The sequence below is a fragment of the Somniosus microcephalus genome, chromosome 34, assembly GCF_052327205.1.
Source record: "Somniosus microcephalus isolate GS21.2 chromosome 34, FLI_Smic_1.0, whole genome shotgun sequence".
Classification (NCBI taxonomy): domain Eukaryota; kingdom Metazoa; phylum Chordata; class Chondrichthyes; order Squaliformes; family Somniosidae; genus Somniosus; species Somniosus microcephalus.
Window position 1 is genome coordinate 5,879,710 of NC_141020.1, and position 24,301 is coordinate 5,904,010.

The window sequence follows — 24,301 nt, forward strand, 5'->3', positions numbered from 1 at the left end:
AATGGACGTTAAGGTAAACGGCCATGCAATAAACTGCCTTTTTGACTCCGGGAGCACAGAGAGCTTCATCCACCCCGACACGGTGCGGCGTTGCTCTCTCCCAGTCCTGCCTGCGCACCAGCGGATTTCTATGGCCTCCGAGTCCCAGTCAGCGGACATTGGCGGCTACTGCGTGGTGACACTAGTAGTAGACGGGACTGTGTTCAATAATTTTAAACTCCTGGTCCTGCCCGACCTCTGCGCTGCCGTTCTACTGGGGTTGGATTTCCAGTGCCACCTCAAAAGCGTTACGATGGCGTACGGTGGCCCCCTCCCCCCACTCACAGTCCGCAGCCAGCAGCCTCCAAATTGCCCGCCGCGCACTAGATGCAACCTCTCCACACTCAGAGTCCCACCCCCCCCACTGTTTGCTAACCTCACCCCTGACTGTAAGCCCATCGCCACAAAGAGCAGGCGATACAGTGCCGGGGACAGGGTTTTCATCAAAACCGAAGTGGAACGGCTCCTGAAGGAGGGGATTATTGAGGGCAGCTCCAGCCCCTGGCGAGCCCAGGTTGTGGTCGTTAAGACCGGCGAGAAACAACGCCTGGTCATCGACTACAGCCAAACAATAAACCGCTACACCCTGCTGGACGCCTACCCACTCCCCCGCATAGCTGACATGGTCAACCAGATCGCGCAGTACCGCGTCTTTTCGACCATTGACCTGAAATCAGCGTACCACCAGCTCCCCATCAGCCCTGAAGACCGCCAGTATACTGCTTTTGAGGCAAACGGCCGCCTCTATCACTTCCTTAGGGTTCCCTTCGGCGTTACCAACGGGGTCTCCGTCTTCCAAAGGGAGATGGACCGGATGGTCGATCAAAACGAGCTGCAGGCCACTTTCCCTTACCTAGATAATGTGACCATCTGCGGCCATGACTTGCAGGACCATGACGCAAACCTCGAGTAGGGTATTGCCACAAGCAGGACCACCAGTTACAACCCCCGGGGGAACGGACAGGTGGAAAGAGAGAATGCAACTGTTTGGAAGGCTGCCCTACTAGCCTTAAAGTCTAGGGGCCTTCCGACCTCCCGCTGGCAGGAGGTGCTCCCCGATGCGCTCCACTCGATTCGGTCACTTCTCTGCACTGCCACCAATGCCACCCCTCACGAGAAAATGTTTGTCTTCCCAAGGAAGTCCACATCGGGGACATCGTTACCGCCATGGCTGACGTCCCCAGGGCCGGTACTACTGAGAAGACACGTGAGGGCCAATAAAACGGACCCCCTGGTCGAGAGGGTCGACCTCCTCCACGCCAACCCCCAGTACGCTTACATTGCGTACCCGGACGGGCGGGAGGACACAGTCTCCATACGAGACCTCGCACCCTCGGGGACCGCTGTAACCCACTACCCATTACCACCCCCCCCCACGACCCGATATCCAACCCCAGCAGCCGGCTCGCCTTGGACCGTCACCCATGAGGACTACACTCCAGGGCCCCAGCCTACACGGGACGCGACGCCGGAAGCTCCACCACCCCTGCCGTCGCCACGTCGATCACAGCGGCAGACAAGACCTCCGGAGAGACTCCAATACACGAACTTTTAAATACACTTCACCCCGCCGGACTCATTTTTAAACAAGGGGTGAATGTGGTAAACCACTGTCATACCTGTCTGTGTCTGTATGTGTATTCCACTAGGTACAGGTCTGGACATGCCTCGGCTGACTCCTCCCACTATTCCAGGTATATAAGTGACTACCTCCCAGTCCCTTAGTATTCTGGACGGGTCGACCACTCGAGACAAGACCTTCATTCTTTAGTTAATAAAAGCCTGATTGTTACTCGCTCAACTTCAGTCTTTTGAGTAATTGATGGCGCATCAACCCTTACTTCCCTCGGCAACCTAGGATGCATCCCGTCCGGACCGGGTGACTTTTCTACTTTGAGCGCGGCCAACCTTTGAAGTGCCTCCTCTTTATCTATTTTTATCCTATCTCATTTCTCTACTACCTCCTCCTTCACTGTGACATTGGCAACATCCTCTTCAATTTTGTGAAGACAGATTCAAAGTCCTCATTCCGTGCCTCAGCCATGCCCTCGATCTCCACACGAAGATCTCATTTTTGGTGCCTAGTTGGCCCCACCCTTCCTTTAACTATCCTTTTACTCTTTATATGTTTATAAAACACTTTTTTGGTGTTCCCTTTTATGTTGTCTGCTAATCTATTCTCGTACTCTCTCTTTGCCCGCTTATTTCCTTTTACAGCTCTCCTCCACACTTCCTGCTCGATTCTCTGCTGTACTTCTCTACGTTTTCTGTTTCGTTTCAATCTCGGAAATTGGGAGCTCGTGATTTCACTGAAGAGAAAATTCAGCACATACTGGCTGCCCCCAGCCATCCTCTGACCCACAACCTTAAACCCAATGTGGACAGAAAGGCACCAGGGCTCTGTACAGGCGTGTCCCTTTCGCATGAGAAATGAACGGCGTCCTCCCTTTTAATTAGCAGCCCTGTTCACTCGAGTCAGTGCGACTTTGTTCAACTTTCCTCCAATGACCTTCTGGGAGATAAACCAGTGGGCGTGGCCAAGAGCACGGGTCTAATCCTGAGCATGTGAAAGGCTTGGCACTTTACAAGTGTACACGAGATTGTTGAGGCCCAAGTTAAATTGTGAGCGTTTCCCCCTCCCCCGCCTCGATTGGAAGACACACTTGGACAGCTGATCTGAAATCTCTGGACCCAACAGATCACAAGACCCCGATTCCATGCCAATTGAAAAGCATTCTCTCTCATGATGCATTTCTCCAATTGTGCATGACCCCAGTTGCCCTCACGGAGATGCGCGCTGCACCAACTAGCTTCCTCTCCTCCTCTTAGCTCAATGACCTCTTCTCTTCCCTCCACCCCCACAGCCTTTCCCCTTCCCGAGGCAGTGACTCGAGGGGTACGGTTTCACAGGTGCCAGCAGCCCTCCGATTATGGGTGGTTACTCTTCGTAACCTAAACAGTGAGCGCCAGCTTCCTGTTTGACCGAGATGGAGACACCACACCCGAGTCGCATTGCGCTCAACACAAAGCCCCGCAACCTCCCACACACAGTCACCGAGACCAACTTTTTAAAAAATTTGCTTATGGGATGTGGGCGTCGCTGGCAAGGCCGGTAATTATTGCCCATCCCTAGTCGCCCTCGAGAAGGTGGTGGTGAACCGCCTTCTTGAACCGCTGCAGTCCGTGTGGTGAAGGTGCTCCCACAGTGCTGTTAGGGAGGGAGTTCCAGGATTTTGACCCAGTGACGATGAAGGATCGGCGATATATTTCTAAGTCAGGATGGTGTGTGACTTGGAGGGGAACTTGGAGGTGGTGGTGTTCCCATGCGCCTGCTGCCCTTGTCCTTCTAGGTGGAAGAGGTTGCGGGTTTGGGAGGTGCTGCCGAAGAAGCCTTGGCGAGTTGCTGCAGTGCATCTTGTAGGTGGTACACACTGCAGCCATGGTGCACCGGTGGTGGAGTGAGTGAATGTTTAAGGTGGTGGATGGGGTGCCAATCAAGTGGGCTGCTTTGTCCTGGATGGTGTCGAGCTTCTTGAGTGTTGTTGGAGTTGCACTCATCCAGGCAAGTGGAGACCAACTGTAATGCCCCTTAGCCCCACCCCATTCCAACTGGGAATGGGCTAACTCGGTACAGACTAACGGCAATGGAGACCCATGGACCAGGATGGGGAGAAATGCTTCACCAGATCATGCTGTCGAGATTGGCTTCTTTCGTCCATTCGATAAAACACCTCCGCAACACAAAGTGCCCCGGGTGCTGCATTGACGTCGTATCTCGTTCTCACCTTTCTGGTGGGTGCAGAAAGGTAGAGCGAGGGAAGAGGAGGCTGCTAACCTTCACACCCACAGTAAATAGATCTAGGGTTGCCAACCCACTAGGACTGCCCGGGACACTGCAAAATCCCCGGGAAAAAATCATAAGAGGAGGTGGGGGGGAACCATTTAAAAAATTGTGTTTTTAATTTCTTTGAACTCCGGTTGATTCATAATAAAAATATTGGAGATGGTGGGAGGGAGGGAGGCTGTTTGACCGGGTGGGTCACACGATGAAACCTCAAGGACTCGGTCCATCGAGAGTTGCCAACGCTAGATACACCGCACAATTATTAACTGCTTTGGAAGGCTATTGTGCGGAAATATTTCCCCACCGGGAGGGTTACAGAAAGTTTATTATTGCACCATTCGAGGCCATTTCTGTAACTTTGGGGCTGAATATTTGAGCAGTGAAGCTAAGCCCTGTCATTGGATGACTCCCTCATCCAATCAGGTAGTTGGATTTCTTTTTTTTTTTGGTCTTGCCTACAGATTGGATGGTTCAAATTTTAAACCGTCCAATCAGAACACTGGCTCTTGACAAGCCGCGGTCAAAGGGCCGAGGTGTCACAGGTCGCGTGGCTGGTTGCCAGGGGCAATGGGTTTGCGGCCTAGTGGTTTCAGCGCATGTGGCCGTCCTCGACGCTGTAAATCGACTCCTTGTGGAGGGCCAGGTCAGCCCGGCAGAGCGGCACCGTCCCGTCCGCTGTCTGCCCCTCGATGTCGATGTCCAGCAAGCTCCGGCCGCAGCCCGTGTCCGAAGCGGTCCCGAGGCGCTCGTCGGCCGCGCTGCCGCCGGAGTCAGTGTTGGTCGGGGTCTCAGTGCTGCTGGCGGGCGAGGAGCTGAGAGTCCGGGTGAAGGAGACGAAGCGCCAGGGGTCGATCCGCGGGCGGCCGGCTGAGGGACGGGGCCTGGGCGCAAACTCCAGGGTCTTTGGCCGTTCCAGCGCCGTGTCCTTCTCTGAGGTTTTCCGCCGCAGAATCGGGGGCAGGAAGGAGGCGGGATCTGGCAGACGCGGGATCTCGGAGGAGGAATCCTTGGGAATGCCTTGGGAGTGAATGGAAAGAAAAATCAGTGAGTGGCAGGAGGTGGACTAGACAACGGGGGTGACACCAGAATTATTCATGGGCCAGTAACCAGAGGATATGGATTTAAGATAATTGGCAAAATGACCAGAGGATAGACTACAAAGAATTTACAGCAAATAAACAGGCCATTCGGCCCAACTGGTCCGTGCCGGTGTTTATGCTCCACACAACCCTCCTCCCACCCCCTCTTCATCTCACCCCATCACCATAACCTTCTATTCCTTTCTCCCTCATGTGTTTATCCAGCTTCCCCTTAGATGCATCGATACTATTCGCCTCAACCACTCCCTGTGGTAGCGAGTTCCACATTCTCACCACTCTCTGGGTAAAGAAGTTTCTCCTGAATTCCCTAATGGATTTATTGGTGACTGTCTTATTGACCCCTAAGTTTTGGACTCTCTACACAGGTGCAAACATCTTCTCTACCTCCGCACTCCCAGGGATCGAGGGATATGGGGAGAAGGCAGGGACAGGGTACTGAATTTGGATGATCAGCCATGATCTCATTGAATGGCGGAGCAGGCTCGAGGGGCCGAATGGCCTACTCCTGCTCCTATCTTCTATGTTTCCAGCTGGGACCTCTGGATAGGTCAGGAATGGGAACCCTGGGTTGTGCGTCTCTCTCTCTCCACAACCAACTCCCCCCATCCCCTGCCACCTCCCTCCCCCCCGGCTCTGAAGCCTAAAGAAAGATGCTGAGGCCAATTTTAAAGTCCAGATGCTGACTCAGCCAACACTGCACAGGCCAGGGATTGAGCCTGGGTTTTTTTCCCCCCCTGATTTGTGTGGCCCAGACCCTCACCTGAACCACCCTTCGGTGACCTTTTCCAGGGGGTGACGTGATCCCATTAAGTGGTACTCGGTAAAATAATGGGACTCAAGGCGGATAAATCCCCTGGACCTGATGGCTTACATCCTAGGGTCTTGAGGGAAGTGGCGGTAGGGATTGTGGACGCATTGGTAATAATTTTCCAAAACTCCCTGGACTCGGCAAAGGTCCCGGCAGACTGGAAAACTGCTAATGTAACACCCTTATTTAAAAAGGGCAGTAGACAGAAGGCTGGAAACTATAGACCGGTTAGCCTAACATCTGTGGTAGGTAAAATTTTGGAGTCCATTATTAAGGAGACAGTAACAGGACATTTGGATAATCATAATTTAATAGGACAAAGTCAGCATGGTTTTATGAAGGGGAAGTCATGTTTGACAAATTTGCTGGAGTTCTTTGAGGAAGTAACGTATAGGGTGGATAAAGGGGAACCAGTGGACGTAGTGTATTTAGACTTCCAAAAGGCATTTGACAAGGTGCCACACAAAAGATTATTGCTTAAGATAAAAAATCACGGGATTGGGGGTAATATTCTGGCATGGATAGAGGATTGGCTATCTAACAGAAGGCAGAGAGTTGGGATAAATGGTTCATTCTCAGACTGGCAATCAGTAACTAGTGGTGTTCCGCAGGGGTCAGTGCTGGGTCCCCAACTCTTTACAATCTATATTAACGATTTGGAGGAGGGGACCGAGTGTAACATATCAAAGTTTGCAGATGATACTAAGATGGGAGGGAAAGTAGTGAGTGAGGAGGACATAAAAAACCTGCAAGGGGACATAGACAGGCTAAGTAAGTGGGCAGAGATTTGGCAGATGGAATACAATACTGGAAAGTGTGAGGTTATGCACTTTGGCAGGAAAAATCGTAGAGCAAGTTATTATCTTAATGGCAAGAAACTGGAAAGTACTGAAGTACAAAGGGATCTGGGGGTCCTGGTGCACGAAACTCAAAAGGTTAGTATGCAGGTGCAGCAAGTGATTAAGAAGGCCAATGGAATGTTGGCTTTCATTGCTAGGGGGATAGAATATCAAAATAGGGAGGTATTGCTTCAGTTGTACAAGGTATTGGTGAGACCGCACCTGGAATACTGCGTACAGTTTTGGTGTCCATACTTAAGAAAGGACATACTTGCTCTCGAGTCAGTACAAAGAAGGTTCACTCGGTTAATCCCGGGGATGAGGGGATGGACATATGAGGAGAGGTTTAGTAGATTGGGACTCTACTCATTGGAGTTCAGAAGAATGAGAGGCGATCTTATTGAAACATAAGATTGTGAAGGGGTTGGATCGGGTGGATGCGGGGAGGATGTTCCCGATGATGGGTGAAACTAGAACTAGGGGGCATAGTCTTAGAATAAGGGGCTGCTCTTTCAAAACTGAGATGAGGAGGAACTACTTCACTCAGAGGGTGGTAGGTCCATGGAATATGCTGCCCCAAAAAGCTGTAGAAGCTACATCATTACATAAATTTAAAACAGAAATAGACAGTTTCCTAGAAGTAAAGGGAATTAAGGGTTACGGGGAGCGGGCAGGAATTTGGACATGAGTCTAGGTTCGGATCGGTCATGGCCCTGTGGGTAGCGGAGCGGGCCCAGGGGCCGTGTAGCCTGATCCTGCTCCTATTTCGTGTGTCTAATTCTGTTAGATTCAGGAGATGGTTCTGTGATAGTGGATTGGCGGTTAGGATCAGATCAGCCATGATCTTATTGAATGGCGGAGCAGGCTCGAGGGGCCGATTGGCCTACTCCTGCTCCTATTTCTTATGTTCTTATGTTCTTAACCCATCGGTGTCCATAGAAAACATAGAAAAATAGGATCAGGAGTCGGCCATTCGGCCCTTCGAGCCTGCTCCGCCATTCAATATGATCATGGCTGATCCTCTATCTCAATACCATATTCCCACTCTCTCCCCATACCCCCTGATGCCTTTTGTGTCTAGAAATCTATCGATCTCCTTCTTAAATATATTCAGTGACTTGGCCTCCACAGCCTTCTGTGGTAGAGAATTCCACAGGTTCACCACCCTCAGTGAAGAAATTTCTCCTCATCTCAGCCCTAAATGTCCTACCCTGTATCCTGAGACTGTGACCCCTCGTTCTACACCCCCCAGCCAGGGGGAACATCCTCCCTGCATCCAGTCTGTCTAGCCCTGTCAGAATTTTATACGTTTCAATGAGATCCCCTCTCATTCTTCTAAACTCCTAGTGAATACAGGCCTAGTCGACCCAATCTCTCCTCATACGACAGTCCTGCCATCCCAGGAATCAGTCTGGTGAACCTTCGCTGCACTCCCTCTATGGCAAGTATATCCTTTCTTAGGTAAGGAGACCAAAACTGCACACAGTACTCCAGGTGTACTCCATTATTACCGGAGGCAGTACATGACATCTTACCGTCGTCCATTAGGTTCTGCGTACTGCTGTCTGACGGAGTCCTCCTGTGTGTCTGTGTCTGGGTCTGGGTCTGCGTCTGCTGCCGGATGGCGCTGTCCGACGGGATCCGCCTGTGTCCCCGTTTGACGGCCGACGCCACGCTAACGTGGGTAGGGGTGAGCGACTGCTTGGGGTCCTTCTTGAAGCTTTCCACCGCCAGGTCCACCAGCGGGTTGGCGGTTGGGGCGGCCACGGGCGTCCCCGAGAGGCTCTCGGCCCCGCCCGGCGTCTCGGAGGCGCTGGGCTCGTCGCTATCGGACTGCAGGAGCGAGCGGGTGGAGTTGCAGTCGGAGATGGAGGAGAGCGAGAGCAGGGTGACGGAGGACGAGCCCTCCAGGGAGGGGATGACCGACTCGTCCCTCCGGGGCGCCAGGCGGCTGGGGGGGCTGTTGGAGCTGCGGAAGCGACTGGTGCGCTGGAAGATCCCCTCCCGCTTCTTCCGCTCTTCCTTGGCCTCCTGCTCGTCCTGGAGCAGCTGCTGCCGTCCCAGCTCCAGCAAGTCGCCGCCCAGGGCCACCGAGCTCAGGATGCTGGCATAGCCCAGCAGCACCAGGTCACTCTTCTTGCGCTGGGAGCAGCGCTTGAGGCTGTCACTCAGTGTGTAGGCGACAGGCGGGCTGTCGTCTGTGGCACTGCCCTCGCTCTCGTGGAAGCCGAGCGCGAATTGCGACTGGTATCCCCCTCCGCTCGGACTCTGGCCCTCTGTAGAAAGATGGAGTCGGTGTGAGGTTCCATTCTGACTGTGCTAATTCTACACAGCACCCGCAAGCCTTCTACAACAGGACTCAAAGATCGATCCCAGGGCACTATTTCGAAGACAAGCAGGGGAATTCTCCCTGGTGTCCTGGTCAATATTTATCCCTCAATCAACATCACTAAAAACATATTATCTGCATTTATATAGCACCTTTCACAACCTACTATCATCCCAAAGCACTTTACAGCCAATAACGGATTTGACAAGTGGTCAGCCATGGCTCAGTGGGTAGCACTCTTGCCTCGGATTCAGAAGGTTGTGGGTTCAAGTCCCACTCCAGGCTGACACTCCCAGTGCAATACTGAAGGAGTGCTGCACTGTCTGAGGTGCCGTCTTTCGAATGAGACGTTAAACCGAGGCCCCGTCTGCTCTCTCAGGTGGACGTAAAAGATCCCACGGCCACTATTTTGAAGAAGAGCAGGGGGGAGTTCTCCCTGGTGTCCTGAGGCCAATATTTATCCCTCTATCAACAGCACTAAATACAGATTATCTGGTTGTTTGTGGGAGCTTGCTGTGCGCAAAATGGCTGCCGTGTTTCCTACATTACAACAGTGACCACACTTCAAAAAGTACTTCATTGGCTGTAGAGCGCTTTGGGACGTCCTGATCTTGTGAAAGGCGCAATAGAAATGCAATGTTCGTCTCTCCGCACGCACCCCCGACACCCACACTTTGAAGCTGGGAGTCACTCGCTAACTATGGGGAGTTCTGGGCGAGTTGCTTTCTATCCACAATCCCTCGGCCAGGGATATTGAGGTGAACTGCAAGACTTCCCAACGTCCCTCGTGAGTCCAGGGCACTAGGGGGAGGGGGAAGCTCAGAAATCTTCATGTCCTCTCTCTCTCTCTCTCTCGCGCTCAATATTCAATGAAAGTTGACCACCTACCCATCTCGGTGAGGCTGGCGAATCCCATGGTGATCGGAATGTGCCGGGGAGTTTTCCCCAGGCTTGGCGCACTCGAAGACCAAAACTTGCTGCCGTCCCCCAGAGACTTCAACCTGGAGACACAACAAAGCAAAGTAACGGTGGCGGAGAATGGCAGAGGGTTGGGTGAAAGGTCGCGGGACGGCTGGGTGAAAGGTCGCGAGAAATGGCCTTTCGGCCCATCAAAACTCACTCCTTGGTACCTCAACTATTGCAACCCATCACCAACTGCAATTTAACCGCCTTCTAAATCGCATCTACAACCGTGTCCAACTATTCTTAGTCTGATTTTAAAATGATCTTCCTTGTAGCGGTTTTAATTTACTTTTCATTAAGTTAAATTTTTTCCGGCCCCACTTGCTGTTATGAAACGTTCTGTGTATCTGACACATGGGTCCATGTTCATTTGTCACTAGATTGAGACACCATCCAGGTCCTGGTGAACACTGGGCACAATGCACAAAACTGCCCTGAGCTGGGAATCTCCCGCAAAGGCAACAGGGTGGCTGGCATGAGATTAACAATGTCACACTGGTACAGCGGGCAGGCGCTCTGCTGCTGTACCTGCCCTGGGAGTGTTTGATGGGACAGTGTAGAGGGAGCTTTACTCTGTATCTAACCCGTGCTGTACCTGCCCTGGGAGTGTTTGATGGGACAGTCTAGAGGGAGCTTTACTCTGTATCTAACCCGTGCTGTACCTGGTCTGGGAGTGTTTGATGGGACAGTGTAGAGGGAGCTTTACTCTGTATCTAACCCGTGCTGTACCTACCCTGGGAGTGTTTGATGGGACAGTGTAGAGGGAGCATTACTCTGTATCTAACCCGTGCTGTACCTGCCCTGGGAGTGTTTGATGGGGACAGTGTAGAGGGAGCTTTACTCTGTATCTAACCCGTGCTGTACCTACCCTGGGAGTGTTTGATGGGACAGTGTAGAGGGAGCTTTACTCTGTATCTAACCCGTGCTGTACCTACCCTGGGAGTGTTTGATGGGACAGTGTAGAGGGAGCTTTACTCTGTATCCAACCCGTGCTGTACCTGGTCTGGGAGTGTTTGATGGGACAGTGTAGAGGGAGCTTTACTCTGTATCTAACCCGTGCTGTACCTGCCCTGGGAGTGTTTGATGGGACAGTGTAGAGGGAGCTTTACTCTGTATCTAACCCGTGCTGTACCTGCCCTGGGAGTGTTTGATGGGGACAGTGTAGAGGGAGCTTTACTCTGTATCTAACCCGTGCTGTACCTGCCCTGGGAGTGTTTGATGGGACAGTGTAGAGGGAGCTTTACTCTGTATCTAACCCGTGCTGTACCTACCCTGGGAGTGTTTGATGGGACAGTGTAGAGGGAGCTTTACTCTGTATCTAACCCGTGCTGTACCTGCCTTGGGAGTGTTTGATGGGACAGTGTAGAGGGAGCTTTACTCTGTATCTAACCCGTGCTGTACCTGCCTTGGGAGTGTTTGATGGGACAGTGTAGAGGGAGCTTTACTCTGTATCTAACCCGTGCTGTACCTGCCTTGGGAGTGTTTGATGGGACAGTGTAGAGGGAGCTTTACTCTGTATCTAACCCGTGCTGTACCTGCCCTGGGAGTGTTTGAGTTTGGGAGTTCAGACGCCTCACCTTGAGCATAAAAATACCCAATTCTTAATTTCGAATAGAAACAGAATGTGGCCTGGTGACCAATATTATATAAGAACTTGTGTTCCATTATGAGCAAACGCTCCCTTTAGACCTTCCCTGACTGAGCAACATATCTGGTGTGGTAAAGTCTCCTTCACTTCACCATGAAGTCTATAAGTCATTTGAAGATGATTTTACTGTACATAGGAACAGGAGGAGGCCATTCAGCCCCTCGAGCCTGTTCCGACATTCAATTAGATCATGGCTGATCCGTATCTTAACTCCATCGACCCGCCTTGACCGTATCCCTTAATCCCCTTACCCAACAAAAACCTATCAATCTAATTTCTGAAATTTTCAATTGACACCCCACCACCCCCCCAGCCTCAACAGCTTTTTGGGGGCGAGTGTTCCAGATTTCCACTACCCTTTGGGTGAAGAAGTGCTTCCTGACATCACCCCTGACCGGCCTGGCTCTAATTTTAAAGTTCTGCCCCCTTGTTCTGGACTCCCCCCACCAGAGGAAATAGTTTCTCTCTATCCACCCTCTCAAATAAGAATATAAGAATTAGGAGCAGGAGTCGGCCATTCGGCCCCTCGAGCCTGCTCCACCATTCAATAAGATTATGGCTGATCTTTGACCTCAACTCCACTTTCCCGCCCGATCCTCATATCCCTCGATTCCCCTAGAGTCCAAAAATCTATCGCTCTCAGCTTTGAATATACTCAAAGGCTGAGCATCCACAGCCCTCTGGGGCAGAGAATTCCGAAGATTCACAACCGTCTGAGTGAAGAAATTCCTCCTCATCTCAGTCTTAAATGGCCAACCCCTTATCCTGAGACTGTGCCCCTGGTTCTAGACTCTCCAGCCAGGGGGAAACAATTTCAGCATCTACCCTGTCGATCCCCTTCAGAATCTTTTAATCATCTTAAACACCTCGATCAGATCACCCCTTAATTTTCTATACTTGAGGGAACACAAGCCCAGTCTGTGAAACCTGTCCTCGTAATTTAACTCTTTTATCCCCGGTGTCATTCGGTGCTGCAGATTTGAGTAGTTTAAGGTGCTGGAGTAGCAGTGCTCAGGTACAGACCCACGCGCTCCCAACTCCGCCCTCCCAGCCGCCTAACACCGTCGGGTCTGTTAGAGGGCTAATGGGATGTCGGCCCACATTTGACCTCCGACTTATGGGCACCATCGGGACGGTTGTTATTGGCTGGCAGTGGTGGTGGGGACTGGGCCGAAGTGCCGCCAGGCAGCCACTGGTCTCTCACCTGTCCTCCCCGCCCAGCCGCTCCTTCTGCTGTGTCGAGCTCGGCCCCCAGGTCCGCCCTTTCTTCTTGTGGCCCTCGAACTCTTCGCGCTTGTACACGGCGCTGCGGCCCCAGGTCTGGCTGCCTTCCCCAGGAGTCACTGTGGAGAGAAACAATCCAGTTACCGTTAGCGGTCATGTTCCGCTGCCGCACAACCGGTGGCTCCACGCTGCATCGGACCGTCTCAACAACACAGCGCCGATCGAGACAGATTCATTTCCTTTAGATGTCGGCTGTGGCTCAGTGGGTAGCACCTTCGCCTCCGGATCAGAAGGTTGTGGGTTCAAGTCCCACTCCAGAGACTTGAGCACAAAAATCCAGGCTGACGCTCCCAGTGCAGTGCTGAGGGAGTGCCGCACTGTCTGAGGTAGAAACATAGAAAAATAGGAGCAGGAGTCGGCCATTTGGTCCTTCGAGCCTGCTCCGCCATTCAATATGATCATGGCTGATCTCTATCTCAATACCATATTCCCGCTCTCTCCCCATACCCCTTGATGCCTTTTGTGTCTAGAAATCTATCTATCTCCTTCTTAAATATATTCAGTGACTTGGCCTCCACAGCCTTCTGTGGTAGAGAATTCCACAGGTTCACCACTCAGTGAAGAAATTTCTCCTTATCTCAGTCCTAAATGTCCTACCCCGTACCCTGAGACTGTGACCCCTCGTTCTAGACCCCCCCAGCCAGGGGAAACATCCTCCCTGCATCCAGTCTGTCTGGCCCTGGTCAGAATTTTATATGTTTCAATGAGATCCCCTCTCATTCTTCTAAACTCTAGTGAATACAGGCCTAGTCGACCCAATCTCTCCTCATACGACAGTCCTGCCATCCCAGGAATCAGTCTGGTGAACCTTCGCTGCACTCCCTCTATGGCAAGTATATCCTTTCTTAGGTAAGGAGACCAAAACTGCACACAGTCCTCTAGGTGTGGTCTCACCAAGGGCCTGTATAACTGTAGTAAGACATCCTTGCTCCTGTACTCAAATCCTCTTGCAATGAAGGCCAACATACCATTTGCCTTCCTAACTGCTTGCTGCACCTGCATGTTTGCTTTCAGTGACTGGTGTACAAGGACACCCAGGTCCCTTTGTACATCAGCATTTCCCAATCTATCACCATTTAAATAATACTCTGCCTTTCTGTTTTTCCTGCTGAAGTGGATAACTTCATATTTATCCACGTTATACTGTATCTGCCATGTATTTGCCCACTCACTCAACTTGTCTAAATCGCCTTGAAGCCTCTTCGCATCCTCCTCACAACTCACAATCCCACCTAGTTTTGTGTTGTCGGCAAACTTGGAAATATTACATTTGGTTTCCTCATCCAAATCATTGATATATATTGTGAATAGCTGGGGCCCAAGCACTGATCCCTGCGGTACCCCACTAGTCACCGCCTGCCACCCCGAAAAAGACCCATTTATTCCTACTCTCTGTTTCCTGTCTGTTAACCAATTTTCAATCCATGCCAGTATATTACCCCCAATCCCATGTGCTTTAATTTTGCACACTAACCTCTTATGTGGGACTTTATCAAAGGCCTTCTGAAAATCCAAATACACCACATCCACTGGTTCTCCCATATCTATTCTACCAGTTACATCCTCAAAAAACTCCAGTAGGTTTGTCAAACACGATTTCCCTTTCATAAATCCCTGTTGACTCTGTCTAATCCCGTTATCACATCCTTTATAATAATTTTCCCTATGACTGATGTTAAGCTAACCGGTCTGTAGTTCCCTGTTTTCTCTCTCCCTCCATTTTTAAATAGTGGGGTTACATTTGCCACCCTCCAATCTGCAGGAACTGTTCCATAATCTATAGAATTTTGGAAGATGACAACCAATGCATCCACTGTTTCCATGGCTACCTCTTTTAGTACTCTGGGATGCAGATTATCAGGCCCTGGGGATTTATCGGCTTTCAGTCCCATTAATTTCTCCAGCACTATTTTTTTTTACTAATATTAGTTTCCTTTAATTCCTCCTTCTCACTAGACCCTTGGTTCCCTAGCATTTCTGGGAAGTTATTTGTTTCCTCTTCCGTGAAGACAGAACCAAAGTATTTGTTTAATTGCTCTGCCATTTCCTTGTTCCCCATTATAAATTCTCCCGTTTCTGACTGTAAGGGACCTACATTTGTCTTCACTAATCTTTTGCTTTTTACATGTAGAAGTTTTTACAATCAGCTTTTATGTTCCTTGCAAGTTTACTCTCATACTCTATTTTTCCCCTCTTAATCAATCTCTTGCTCCTTTTTTGCTGAACTCTAAACTGCTCCCAATCCTCAGGCTTGCTACTTTTTCTGGCAACTTTATATGACTCCTCTTTGGATCTAATACTATCCTTAATTTCTTTTGTTAGCCATGGTTGGGCCGCTTTTCCTTTTGTGTTTTTGCGTCAGAAAGGAATGTATAACTGATGCAATTCATGCATTCATTCCTTAGATGTTAGCCATTGCCTATCAACCGTCATGCCTTTTAATGAAGCTCCCCAATCTATCATAGCCAACTCACTCCTCATACCTTCGTAGTTTCCTTTGTTTAGATTTAAGACCTTAGTTTCGGATTGGACTTCTTCACTTTCCATCTTAATGAAGAATTCTATCATGTTATGGTCTGTCTGTTATGTTATAGGTGCCGGCTTTCGGATGAGACGTTAAACCGAGGCCGTCTGCCCTTTCAGGTGAGCATAAAAGATCCCACGGCCACTATTTCGAAGAGCAGGGGGAGTTCTCCCCGGTGTCCTGGGGCCAATATTTATCCCTCAACCAACATCACTAAAACAGATGATCTGGTCATTATCACATTGCTGTTTGTGGGAGCTTGCTGTGTGCAAATTGGCTGCCGCGTTTCCTACATTACAACAGTGACCCCACTTCAAAAAGTACTTCATTGGCTGTAAAGCGCTTTGGGACATCCTGAGGTCTTTCACAGCGTTTATGTAAAGACTCCACAGATTTGGAATTCAGGCACACGCATGTAGAGGCCACAAGAGGGCGGCATTGCTGCATTTTACACCAGAGGATTTGCCGTCCTGCCCTTGACTGGAAGGTGCTTCTGTACGGATGTCGGGTAAGGGCAGCGTCAGGCTGGACTGTGATGCCCTCCAGAGTTGAATTGCCCGCACCTGGAGGCTGGTCACTTGGGTGAGGCACTGAAGTCGGGGCATAGAACTAGGGGGCATAGTCTCAGGATAAGGGGTCGGCCATTTAAGACTGAGATGAGGAGGAATTTCTTCACTCAGAGGGTGGTGAATCTTTGGAATTCTCTGCCCCAGAGGGCTGTGGAGGCTCAGTCGTTGAGTATATTCAATACTTAGATCAATAGATTTTTGGAATCGAGGGATATGGAGATCGGGCAGGAAAGTGGAGTTGAGGTCGAAGATCAGATCTTATTGAATGGCGGAGCAGGCTCGAGGGGCCAAATGGCCGACTCCTGCTCCTGTTTCTTATGTTCTTATGAAGGGCGACTGGAAGTGCACCCCAGAAAGCGTCAGCACCTCATTCAGGGAACGCCTGTAAACGACGTACTCAAACGGAGGGGCAACATCGACGAGGGATCATCTATTAATGCTCAGTTTCAGGACAATCACTGGGGATAATACGGGGCAGAGCGTCCCTCCGTGCAGGACAGACCCACCCCTGGGCTGTCCGCTGATCGTCGCCCGGGGGGGGGGGGGGAGGGAGGGGGGGGGGTGAGGGGGGCACGGTAACTGGGATCAGAGGGCAAAGGTCATTCGCCGACCCTGCTCCTGATTGACCCTCATATTACCACCCTGCTGAAAAGCACATATGTGTGAATGGGCGGGTGAGGCACAGACTCGCGGTGGAGTCGGGGGTGGGGGGGGCACGATGACTGTGCGTCCTTGGGGCTAGGAACCTGTAAAACATTAGCCAGGACGCCTGCTTCACATAACTAACCAGTGACCTGCACCCCCCCCCGCCCACACCCTGGAAAACGCGGACTCCGAGCGGCCTCAAATGTGATACCTTCCAAAGTCGATTAGCCTTCTGACAATCATGGGGCCATTGAGGCAAGGTCTATTGGTGGTGCTGGTGTAATCATACTCCAGCGTAATCGGTGCTTTAAGGAGGAGTAGATAGGAGGGGTGGGGATAAGTTTGCTTATTTACCAACTATAATTCTGAGAATTGATGAATAGCTGAATACACTTTCGCTCTGGAATGAAGGCGAACCTACCCAGGTGCACTAGACTTCATGCTGGAACCAGGGGGCACAGTCTCAGGATAAGACTGACATAAGGAGGAATTTCTTCACTCAGAGGGTGGTGAATCTTTGGAATTCTCTACTCCAGAGGGCTGTGGAATATTCAAGGCTGAGATCGATAGATTTTTGGACTCTAGGGATATGGAGATTGGGCAGGAAAGTCGAGTTGAGGTCGAACATCAGCCATGATCTTATTGAATGGCGGAGCAGGTTCGAGGGGCCGAATGGCCGACTCCAGCTCCTAATTCTTACGCTATGATCTCACACAGAATCACAGAATCACAGAAACCCCACAGTGCAGATAGAGGCCATTTCGGCCCATCGAGCCTGCACCGACACATATCCCACCCGATCCCTGTAACCCCACGTATTTAATCCCCCGAACACTAAGGGTCAATTTATCATAGCCAAATCAACCTAACCTGCACATCTTTGGACTGTGGGAGGAAACCGGAGCACCCGGAGGAAACCCACGCAAACACGGGGAGAATGTGTAAACTACACACAGTCACCCGAGGCCGGATTCGAACCCGGGTCCCTGGCGCTGTGAGGCAACAGTGCTAACCACTATGCCACCGTGCTCATTTGAACTTGTTACTGTACTAATGCTCCTGATTAATGTAAAGGCCCCGGATTGACCGAGATACTCACAGCGGATTGCCCTGAGCCTGGGGATGACGATGGGGCTCCCAGGGGGGCTCGATCCATCGCTCGATTGACCTTTCCTCTTGTCGACAGTCGGAGAGGCCTGCACCGTGATCTTGTGCTCAAACCCTAGTGAAGAGACGCAAGCCTTCACATTACTTTTCAGCACAAAGTATATCCGTGTCTTATTCTGCTGTGTAATTAAACCAAAGATGGCTTCTCCCCCCCCCACCACAACCCCCAACCATTCCATGACTCAATTCGCTGCCCAGTGTGGAACTGGGCTTACTCAGAACAGAAAGATCCCTGGGTTGATTCCTTGTCTTTGCTGATTTGGGTTTGAGAGAGTGCAGGCCCGTGCACTTCGGAGAAATTGGACTCAGCTACGATACCCCCCCATAGTTGAATAGCCTACTGACAAATACAGCTTGGATTTTTCCAGTCAGTGTTATTTTAAGGCCAGGAGTTAACTTATTCAAAATAAGCCTGATTGGGAAAATCTAGGCTTCATTTGTCTAGGTTCATGAGGAATGGGCTCCGGGAAAAGAGGGACAGGGGGAGAGAAAGAGACAGAGAAAGAAAATGGGAACCTGAATGAGTGCTGCCCTCTCAGGTGGATGTAAAAGATCCCACGGCACTATTTAGAAGAGCAGGGGGAGTTCTCCCCGGTGTCCTGGGGCCCAATATTTATCCCTCAACCAACATCAATAAAGCAGATGATCCGGTCATTATCACATTGCTATTTGTGGGAGCTTGCTGTGCGCAAATTGGCTGCCTCGTTTCCTACATTACCACAGTGACTGCACTTCAAAAAGTACTTCATTGGCTGTAAAGCGCTTTGGGACGTCCTGAGGTGGTGAAAGGCGCTGGAGAAATGCAAGTCTATTTTTAAATAACCGATCCCTTAGCCACGCGTGGTCCTTGTTGAAACGAGGCACACACCTGACGGTAAGCTGATCCGGTTTCCGTCTTTTAGCTTCAAGCGGCTTCTCTTGAAGTTGCCCTTGCGTTTTTTGACTTTGGGCTTCTCCTGGTACAGCTGCCGCATGATGATGTTGAGCTCTCGCTCGACGATGTCGATCTCGCGCTCCGCCAGCTCCTGCTCCCTTCGCCGGAGGACCTCCTCGTGGTTCTTCTGCTGGACGGCGGCCCTGGTCAGCTCCTCCTCCCAGCTCTGCAGTTCCTGCAACCCAAGGGAGAGGATGTAGGGGCCTGTGCTAATTGTGACCGCCTTGCGCTATATACAAGAGGGATGGTCGATCCTGTCTACAAATCCTTTCGGACCGAGCCTTTGGCTCAGGGATAGCATTCCCGTCCCGAGTCAGAAGGTGAAGGGTTCGAGCCCCACTACAGACAGTCCTGGGCGGGTGGAGACCACCTCGGATTTCTGTGTTGATGTTCAGCGGGACAGTTGCATTCGGTGGGTGTGGTATGACCCGCGCCTCATCGTATGGGTGGTGGGAGCCCATAAACCCCTCCCCTCCCCCCCACCCGTATAGGGCTAACCACCCTATCAGCAGGTATAAAGATGGCTATGGTCATGGAAGGAGCCTTCACGTGTCGGCCTGTCAGACTATGTTAGTCAGCCCGTGAATCCTCCCACTACTTCACACTGTTCTCCGAGGGAAGACACAACACAACAAAACCTTACTTTCCGTTGTCACACTTTGTCAACTTTTTCCCCGTTACAATTCCTTGTTTCCACGTTTATAATGGAACTTTTCTATGTAAACACGTCACGCTGGAATTACATCCTTCCACCAGTGGCGGCGCTGTAGCACCTCATTTTGATCCCTCCCAGCTCCTTAGCCTGTACTGCAGAGAAACTCCAATGCTCAAATGAATGCTTTCCAAACCACCCTAAGCTTTGTAACTATATAAATAATCAGGGTATTACACAAGAACACGGACAGAATGTATGACTTTTAAATGGGGACTTAATTATATTTGTGCACCCTGGTGCAATTATTCCCTCTGCCCTCTAACCCCACCGCAGTTGCTCGAGTCCCCCTCTGCAATGCCACAGATCAACTAGTATTTATAATTGTAGGATAGTAGGAAGGGTGTCAAGGGAAGGCCTGATTTTCTAGGCAGTCAGCTCTAAGGCGGGCAACAGCTTTGCTTGCCATCTTTGGGCAGGGTCTAAATAGGGAAAGAGAAACATATTTGGATAAAATATTGAATTACACGGGGTAATTGCTGTTGCATTGGGGTAGGACGGCCCTATATGAATGTCTACATAACGTTACAGTCTCACTCTAGGTTCCAGAGCTTCTGTGATGGAGAAGGGTCAGTTAGCACCCTGATCCACCTCAGCTCCGTTTGATTGTATTTACTTCAGTGGCCTCTCTTTTCTCTGCCACCCCATTGCTCCCTCACTCAGGCTTTCCACAGGAGGTCCAGCCTGTTGGCATCTCTTGGGAGCACGAGCGAGATCATTTGTCGGCCAACCTAGAAGGAGATGAGCCCGACGGACCTAACTCCGTGCCCCAGGGAAGGAGGGTGGAACTGGTCCTGTCCCGGGACCCACCAGTCCGCGTGCTCATTTACCTTCTCCTTTGTCCGTAGCTCGTCGAACATCTGCTGGATCTCCAGCTTCCAGTCCTCCTGCAGGGAGTGAAATGATTCCAGAGGCATCTCAAAGAGCGACGACTGCTCGATAGCAACCAGCTGCGCCAGGATAACCATGAACGAGGGCCTGCTGTGCGCATCCGAGTTCCAACAATCTGTCAGCAAACACATTCACAGTAAGAAACTCTACTTCTCTAACCACCACGTAATGTAAGAATTAGAAGTTGTCCATTATCTGCTCGTAGTGTTCAGTATGGGGTTTACAGCCAATGTCCAGTAGAGTGTTGGACATCCCAATTGGAGAAGGGATTGAAGTTGTCCAAATTAGACCCCATCACAGTATTGATGTTCTTCCACTGCCCTATTCCAGCATCTCATTCCTGGACAGGATGCAAGGAAAACCTTTCCGTCGGATGATCTTTCTATCACCGCTAACTTCAAAAGTCTCTCTACAGCGCAATCTCGCTCGTCTCTGTTGTATTGATACCGATATGGTCATGGCTCTTCTGAATGTTCCTCCCTTGGTAGCTCCTCACCTGCAAATCCTATCTGCCTGCCCACGTCATCCTCACTGTATTGCAATGACAACTCACCGCACTCTAACTCTAACTCACTGCTTTGCAAGACCTTGAAACCCCTTACCTTGCTTGGTCTAGCTTTCCTCCTACAAGCTACAGGCTTTGAAAACTCACTCTGGACATCACCGAACACCACGGTTGGATTGGAGTCATCTTCTCTCCTGCTATGTTCAATGGTGACTATCTGCCTTTCACAGGTTGTGTGCATCGAAGTCATTAAGGGCAGAACCCCATTGCATTTTGCCTCCAGTTTTTGACCCCTTGCATCCAGTATTGGAAACCGGAATCCATTTAGACTCGAGCATCAGAATTTTGTCTCTGACTGTGCCTCTCTGTAATCTAGTTTCAAGCAATGACACGCACTCTTCGATTGATCGCGATCTACGATTCACTAACCTGTGAATAATACGGAAGGGTGAACTTTCATTTTAACTTTGTTTTTGGTGAAGTCCATTTGAAAACCCAACTAATATGGGTGGGATTGTGAGTTGTGAGGAGGATGCAAAGAGGCTTCAAGGCGATTTAGACAAGTTGAGTGAGTGGGCAAATACATGGCAGATGCAGTATAACGTGGATAAATGTGAAGTTATCCACTTCGGTAGGAAAAACAGAAAGGAAGAGTATTATTTAAATAGTGATACATTTGGGAAATGTTGATGTACAAAGGGACCTGGGTGTCCTTGTACACCAGTCACTGAAAGCAAACATGCAGGTGCAGCAAGCAGTTAGGAAGGCAAATGGTATGTTGGCCTTCATTGCAAGAGGATTTGAGTACAGGAGCAAGGATGTCTTACTACAGTTATACAGGGCCTTGGTGAGACCACACCTGGAGTACTGTGTGCAGTTTTGGTCTCTTTACCTAAGGAAGAATATACTTGCCATAGAGGGAGTGCAGCGAAGGTTCACCAGACTGATTCCTGGGATGGCAGGACTGTCGTATGAGGAGAGATTGGGTCGACTAGACCTGTATTCACTAGAGTTTAGAAGAATGAGAGGGGAGCTCATTGAAATGTATAAAATTCTGACAGGGCTAGACAGACTGAATGCAGGGAGGATGTTTCCTAATTTAGTTACATCTTCAAAAACATTGGCCGATTGTTTTAAATCCAAGCTGATGACCCCTTCTGGGCTCAGTGATCTTCAGATGATGTTAAATGTCCCACAAAAGATGTTGGGCTAATTGGTCCATTTCCAACCTTTGTTGTTCTAGAAAAGCTTAACAAAAAATGATAACTCTCATATGTCCTGACCAACATTTATCCCTCAATCAACACCTCCGTAAAAGAAAAACAGATTGTCTGGTCATTTATTGCATTGCTGTTTGTGGGATCTTGCTGTGTGCAAAATGGTTATTTCTCTGCATTACGGCAGTGACTACACTTCAAAATTTTTATATATATTTTTTATCCACACCTTTGTTTTGGCCTTCCCCCTTTTTTTCTCTCTCCCACATGGCAGCTGTCTCCCATTCTGCCAGCGCATTTCACACCTCATCTAGAGCCGTCTTTTGTCTTTTTACTAGTCCTATCACCATCTCGTCTGGTTTTGAATACCTCTTAATGTCTCTTCGCTTCTCTTTTGTTCTTTCATCCCCATTTCCCAGCCCCCAAACTGGCCTTTTAATCTGTTTCATTTCCTGTGTTTTTTCAGTCCTGACGAAGGGTTTCGACCCGAAACGTTTCGACCCGAAACGTTGATTGTTTCTCTCTCTCCACGGATGTTGCCTGGCCTGCTGAGTTTTTCTAGCATTTTCTGTTGTTGCTTCAAAATACTTGCCTGGTTGTGTAGTGCTTTCGGACATCCTGAGGATGGGGAAGGTGCTATCTAAATGCAAGCGTTTGTTTTTTTCTCTCTGCTCTGTTCCTGTATCACAATGATGGAAATCTGAACGCTAGCAAAGTGAGTTTTCTTCTTGTTCCCTCTTAGTGTCCGTCAAGCGCGAAGGAGGTCGGTGCTGGTGAATGGAACCATTTCCATTTCAGGCACCCTGGTCCGCACCCAACACTCGGAGGTCAGCTGAATCACAGCCAGAAGCAAATCAAAGCTCCCTCTGCCCTGCACCAATCTGACATTTATTCCACTTCCTACACCAACCATCCTTAAGCCAGTCTGAGCGGCATTGCCAATCGTGGGGCGGGGGGGGCCGCTGTGCGCTGTAAGCTGTGCCCACACCGCACTGGACTGAGACTGTGCAAACTCAAGCCATATAGCAGCCTAATGACCAGACGAGACCTTTATTCCCATCAGTCTGAGCTGGATTTGCACCCAGCGCTCACTGCAACTCCCCCCGTGCTCCTCGGAGAAGAATATCCAGTTCAGTATGGGGGTCCAAGTTACGCTAAAAAAACGAAAGGTCTTTAACATGGCCAAAGGGTGTTGTGGTATAACCCAACTGCGCCATGCCGCAGATTGGTTCTACCTCGGGCTTTACTATATTGTGGGCTCCTGCTCTCACTGTCAGAGGGAGGCACAAAGTCTGGCTGCTTTCCCCCTCCAGAGTTGGGGGAAAATCACCCCGAGATATTCTCGCTCACCTTTCCTCTGGTTATTGAGGAAATGCCCAACCACATCAAAGGCTGCCCACTTGCCCGGTCATGCAGGGGTGGGAACCTGGAAAAAAATAAAAGCGTGGAGATGCACAACAATGACCTGAGTGGACTCGCTCCGATTTTGTCCCCTTGTCCCTGTGGAGAAATGCCTACCCTTCAGATCTGCGGCCAGTCAATTTGGGAATCCTGGGCATGGATCCGCATCTTTCCAGTCTGTGAGTGCAAGTACGCCAACACACTTTGTGACATTCAGATCATAGAACGATACAGCACAGAAGGAGGCCATTCAGCCCATCGTGCCTGTGCCGGCTCTTTGAAAGAGCAAAGACATCGATGCGACACGTAAGACCTCCCAGAAGATGACTTCCGTGACCAGCCATGGTTCAGGCGATGGAATCCTGCGTGGCGGTAATTTTAATAGATTTCTGTTTTGCCCTTGTGCTGGGCATTTTCGTTGTAAAATTACTGACGGGGGAATCTTTCACCCTGTCTGTGCGGTAACGTTTGAGACGCGTCGTCATTGGATCACGTGCACGGGGCACCTACCTTCCATGAGCTTGCCAAAGGGCTCGGGGCAGGTGGATGGGATGGGGAGGGTCAGTTTATTCACGGCCACTCCGTAAGCTACAGCCAGCCCGTCGATCTCACGATACGGGACCTCGCCGGTCAGCAGCTCCCACAACAAGACTCCGAAACTGAGGAAGAAAGCGAGAATCAAAACCTTTGGAGAACACAAGAGGACATCCCTGGGCTGTATGTTTCAGTCCCACACTGGGTTACTATCCGTGCTGCAACAACAGCAACCTGCATTTATACGGTGCCTTTAACGTAGGAAAACGTTCCAAGGTGCTTCACAGGGGCGTAAATTGCACAAAAATTGACGCCGAGCCAACAGAGGAGACATTAGGATGGGTTGGT

General features: G+C 50.3%; 1 protein-coding gene across 1 annotated transcript in view; it reads right to left on the bottom strand.

The window, feature by feature from the left end:
* Positions 1-3,975: 3,975 nt before the first annotated feature.
* Positions 3,976-24,301, bottom strand: part of map3k10 (mitogen-activated protein kinase kinase kinase 10) — an 83,713-nt gene continuing 63,387 nt past the window's right edge. Inside the window, exons 3-10 of the mRNA XM_085973271.1 lie at positions 23,930-24,078; positions 20,236-20,411; positions 18,628-18,868; positions 17,692-17,814; positions 12,775-12,913; positions 9,848-9,960; positions 8,166-8,906; positions 3,976-4,900 (exon numbers count right to left, since the gene is read on the bottom strand). Of these exons, the coding sequence (XP_085829397.1) occupies positions 4,473-4,900; positions 8,166-8,906; positions 9,848-9,960; positions 12,775-12,913; positions 17,692-17,814; positions 18,628-18,868; positions 20,236-20,411; positions 23,930-24,078 (2,110 nt within the window). The 3' untranslated portion in view covers positions 3,976-4,472. The remainder of the gene's footprint in view (positions 4,901-8,165; positions 8,907-9,847; positions 9,961-12,774; positions 12,914-17,691; positions 17,815-18,627; positions 18,869-20,235; positions 20,412-23,929; positions 24,079-24,301) is intronic.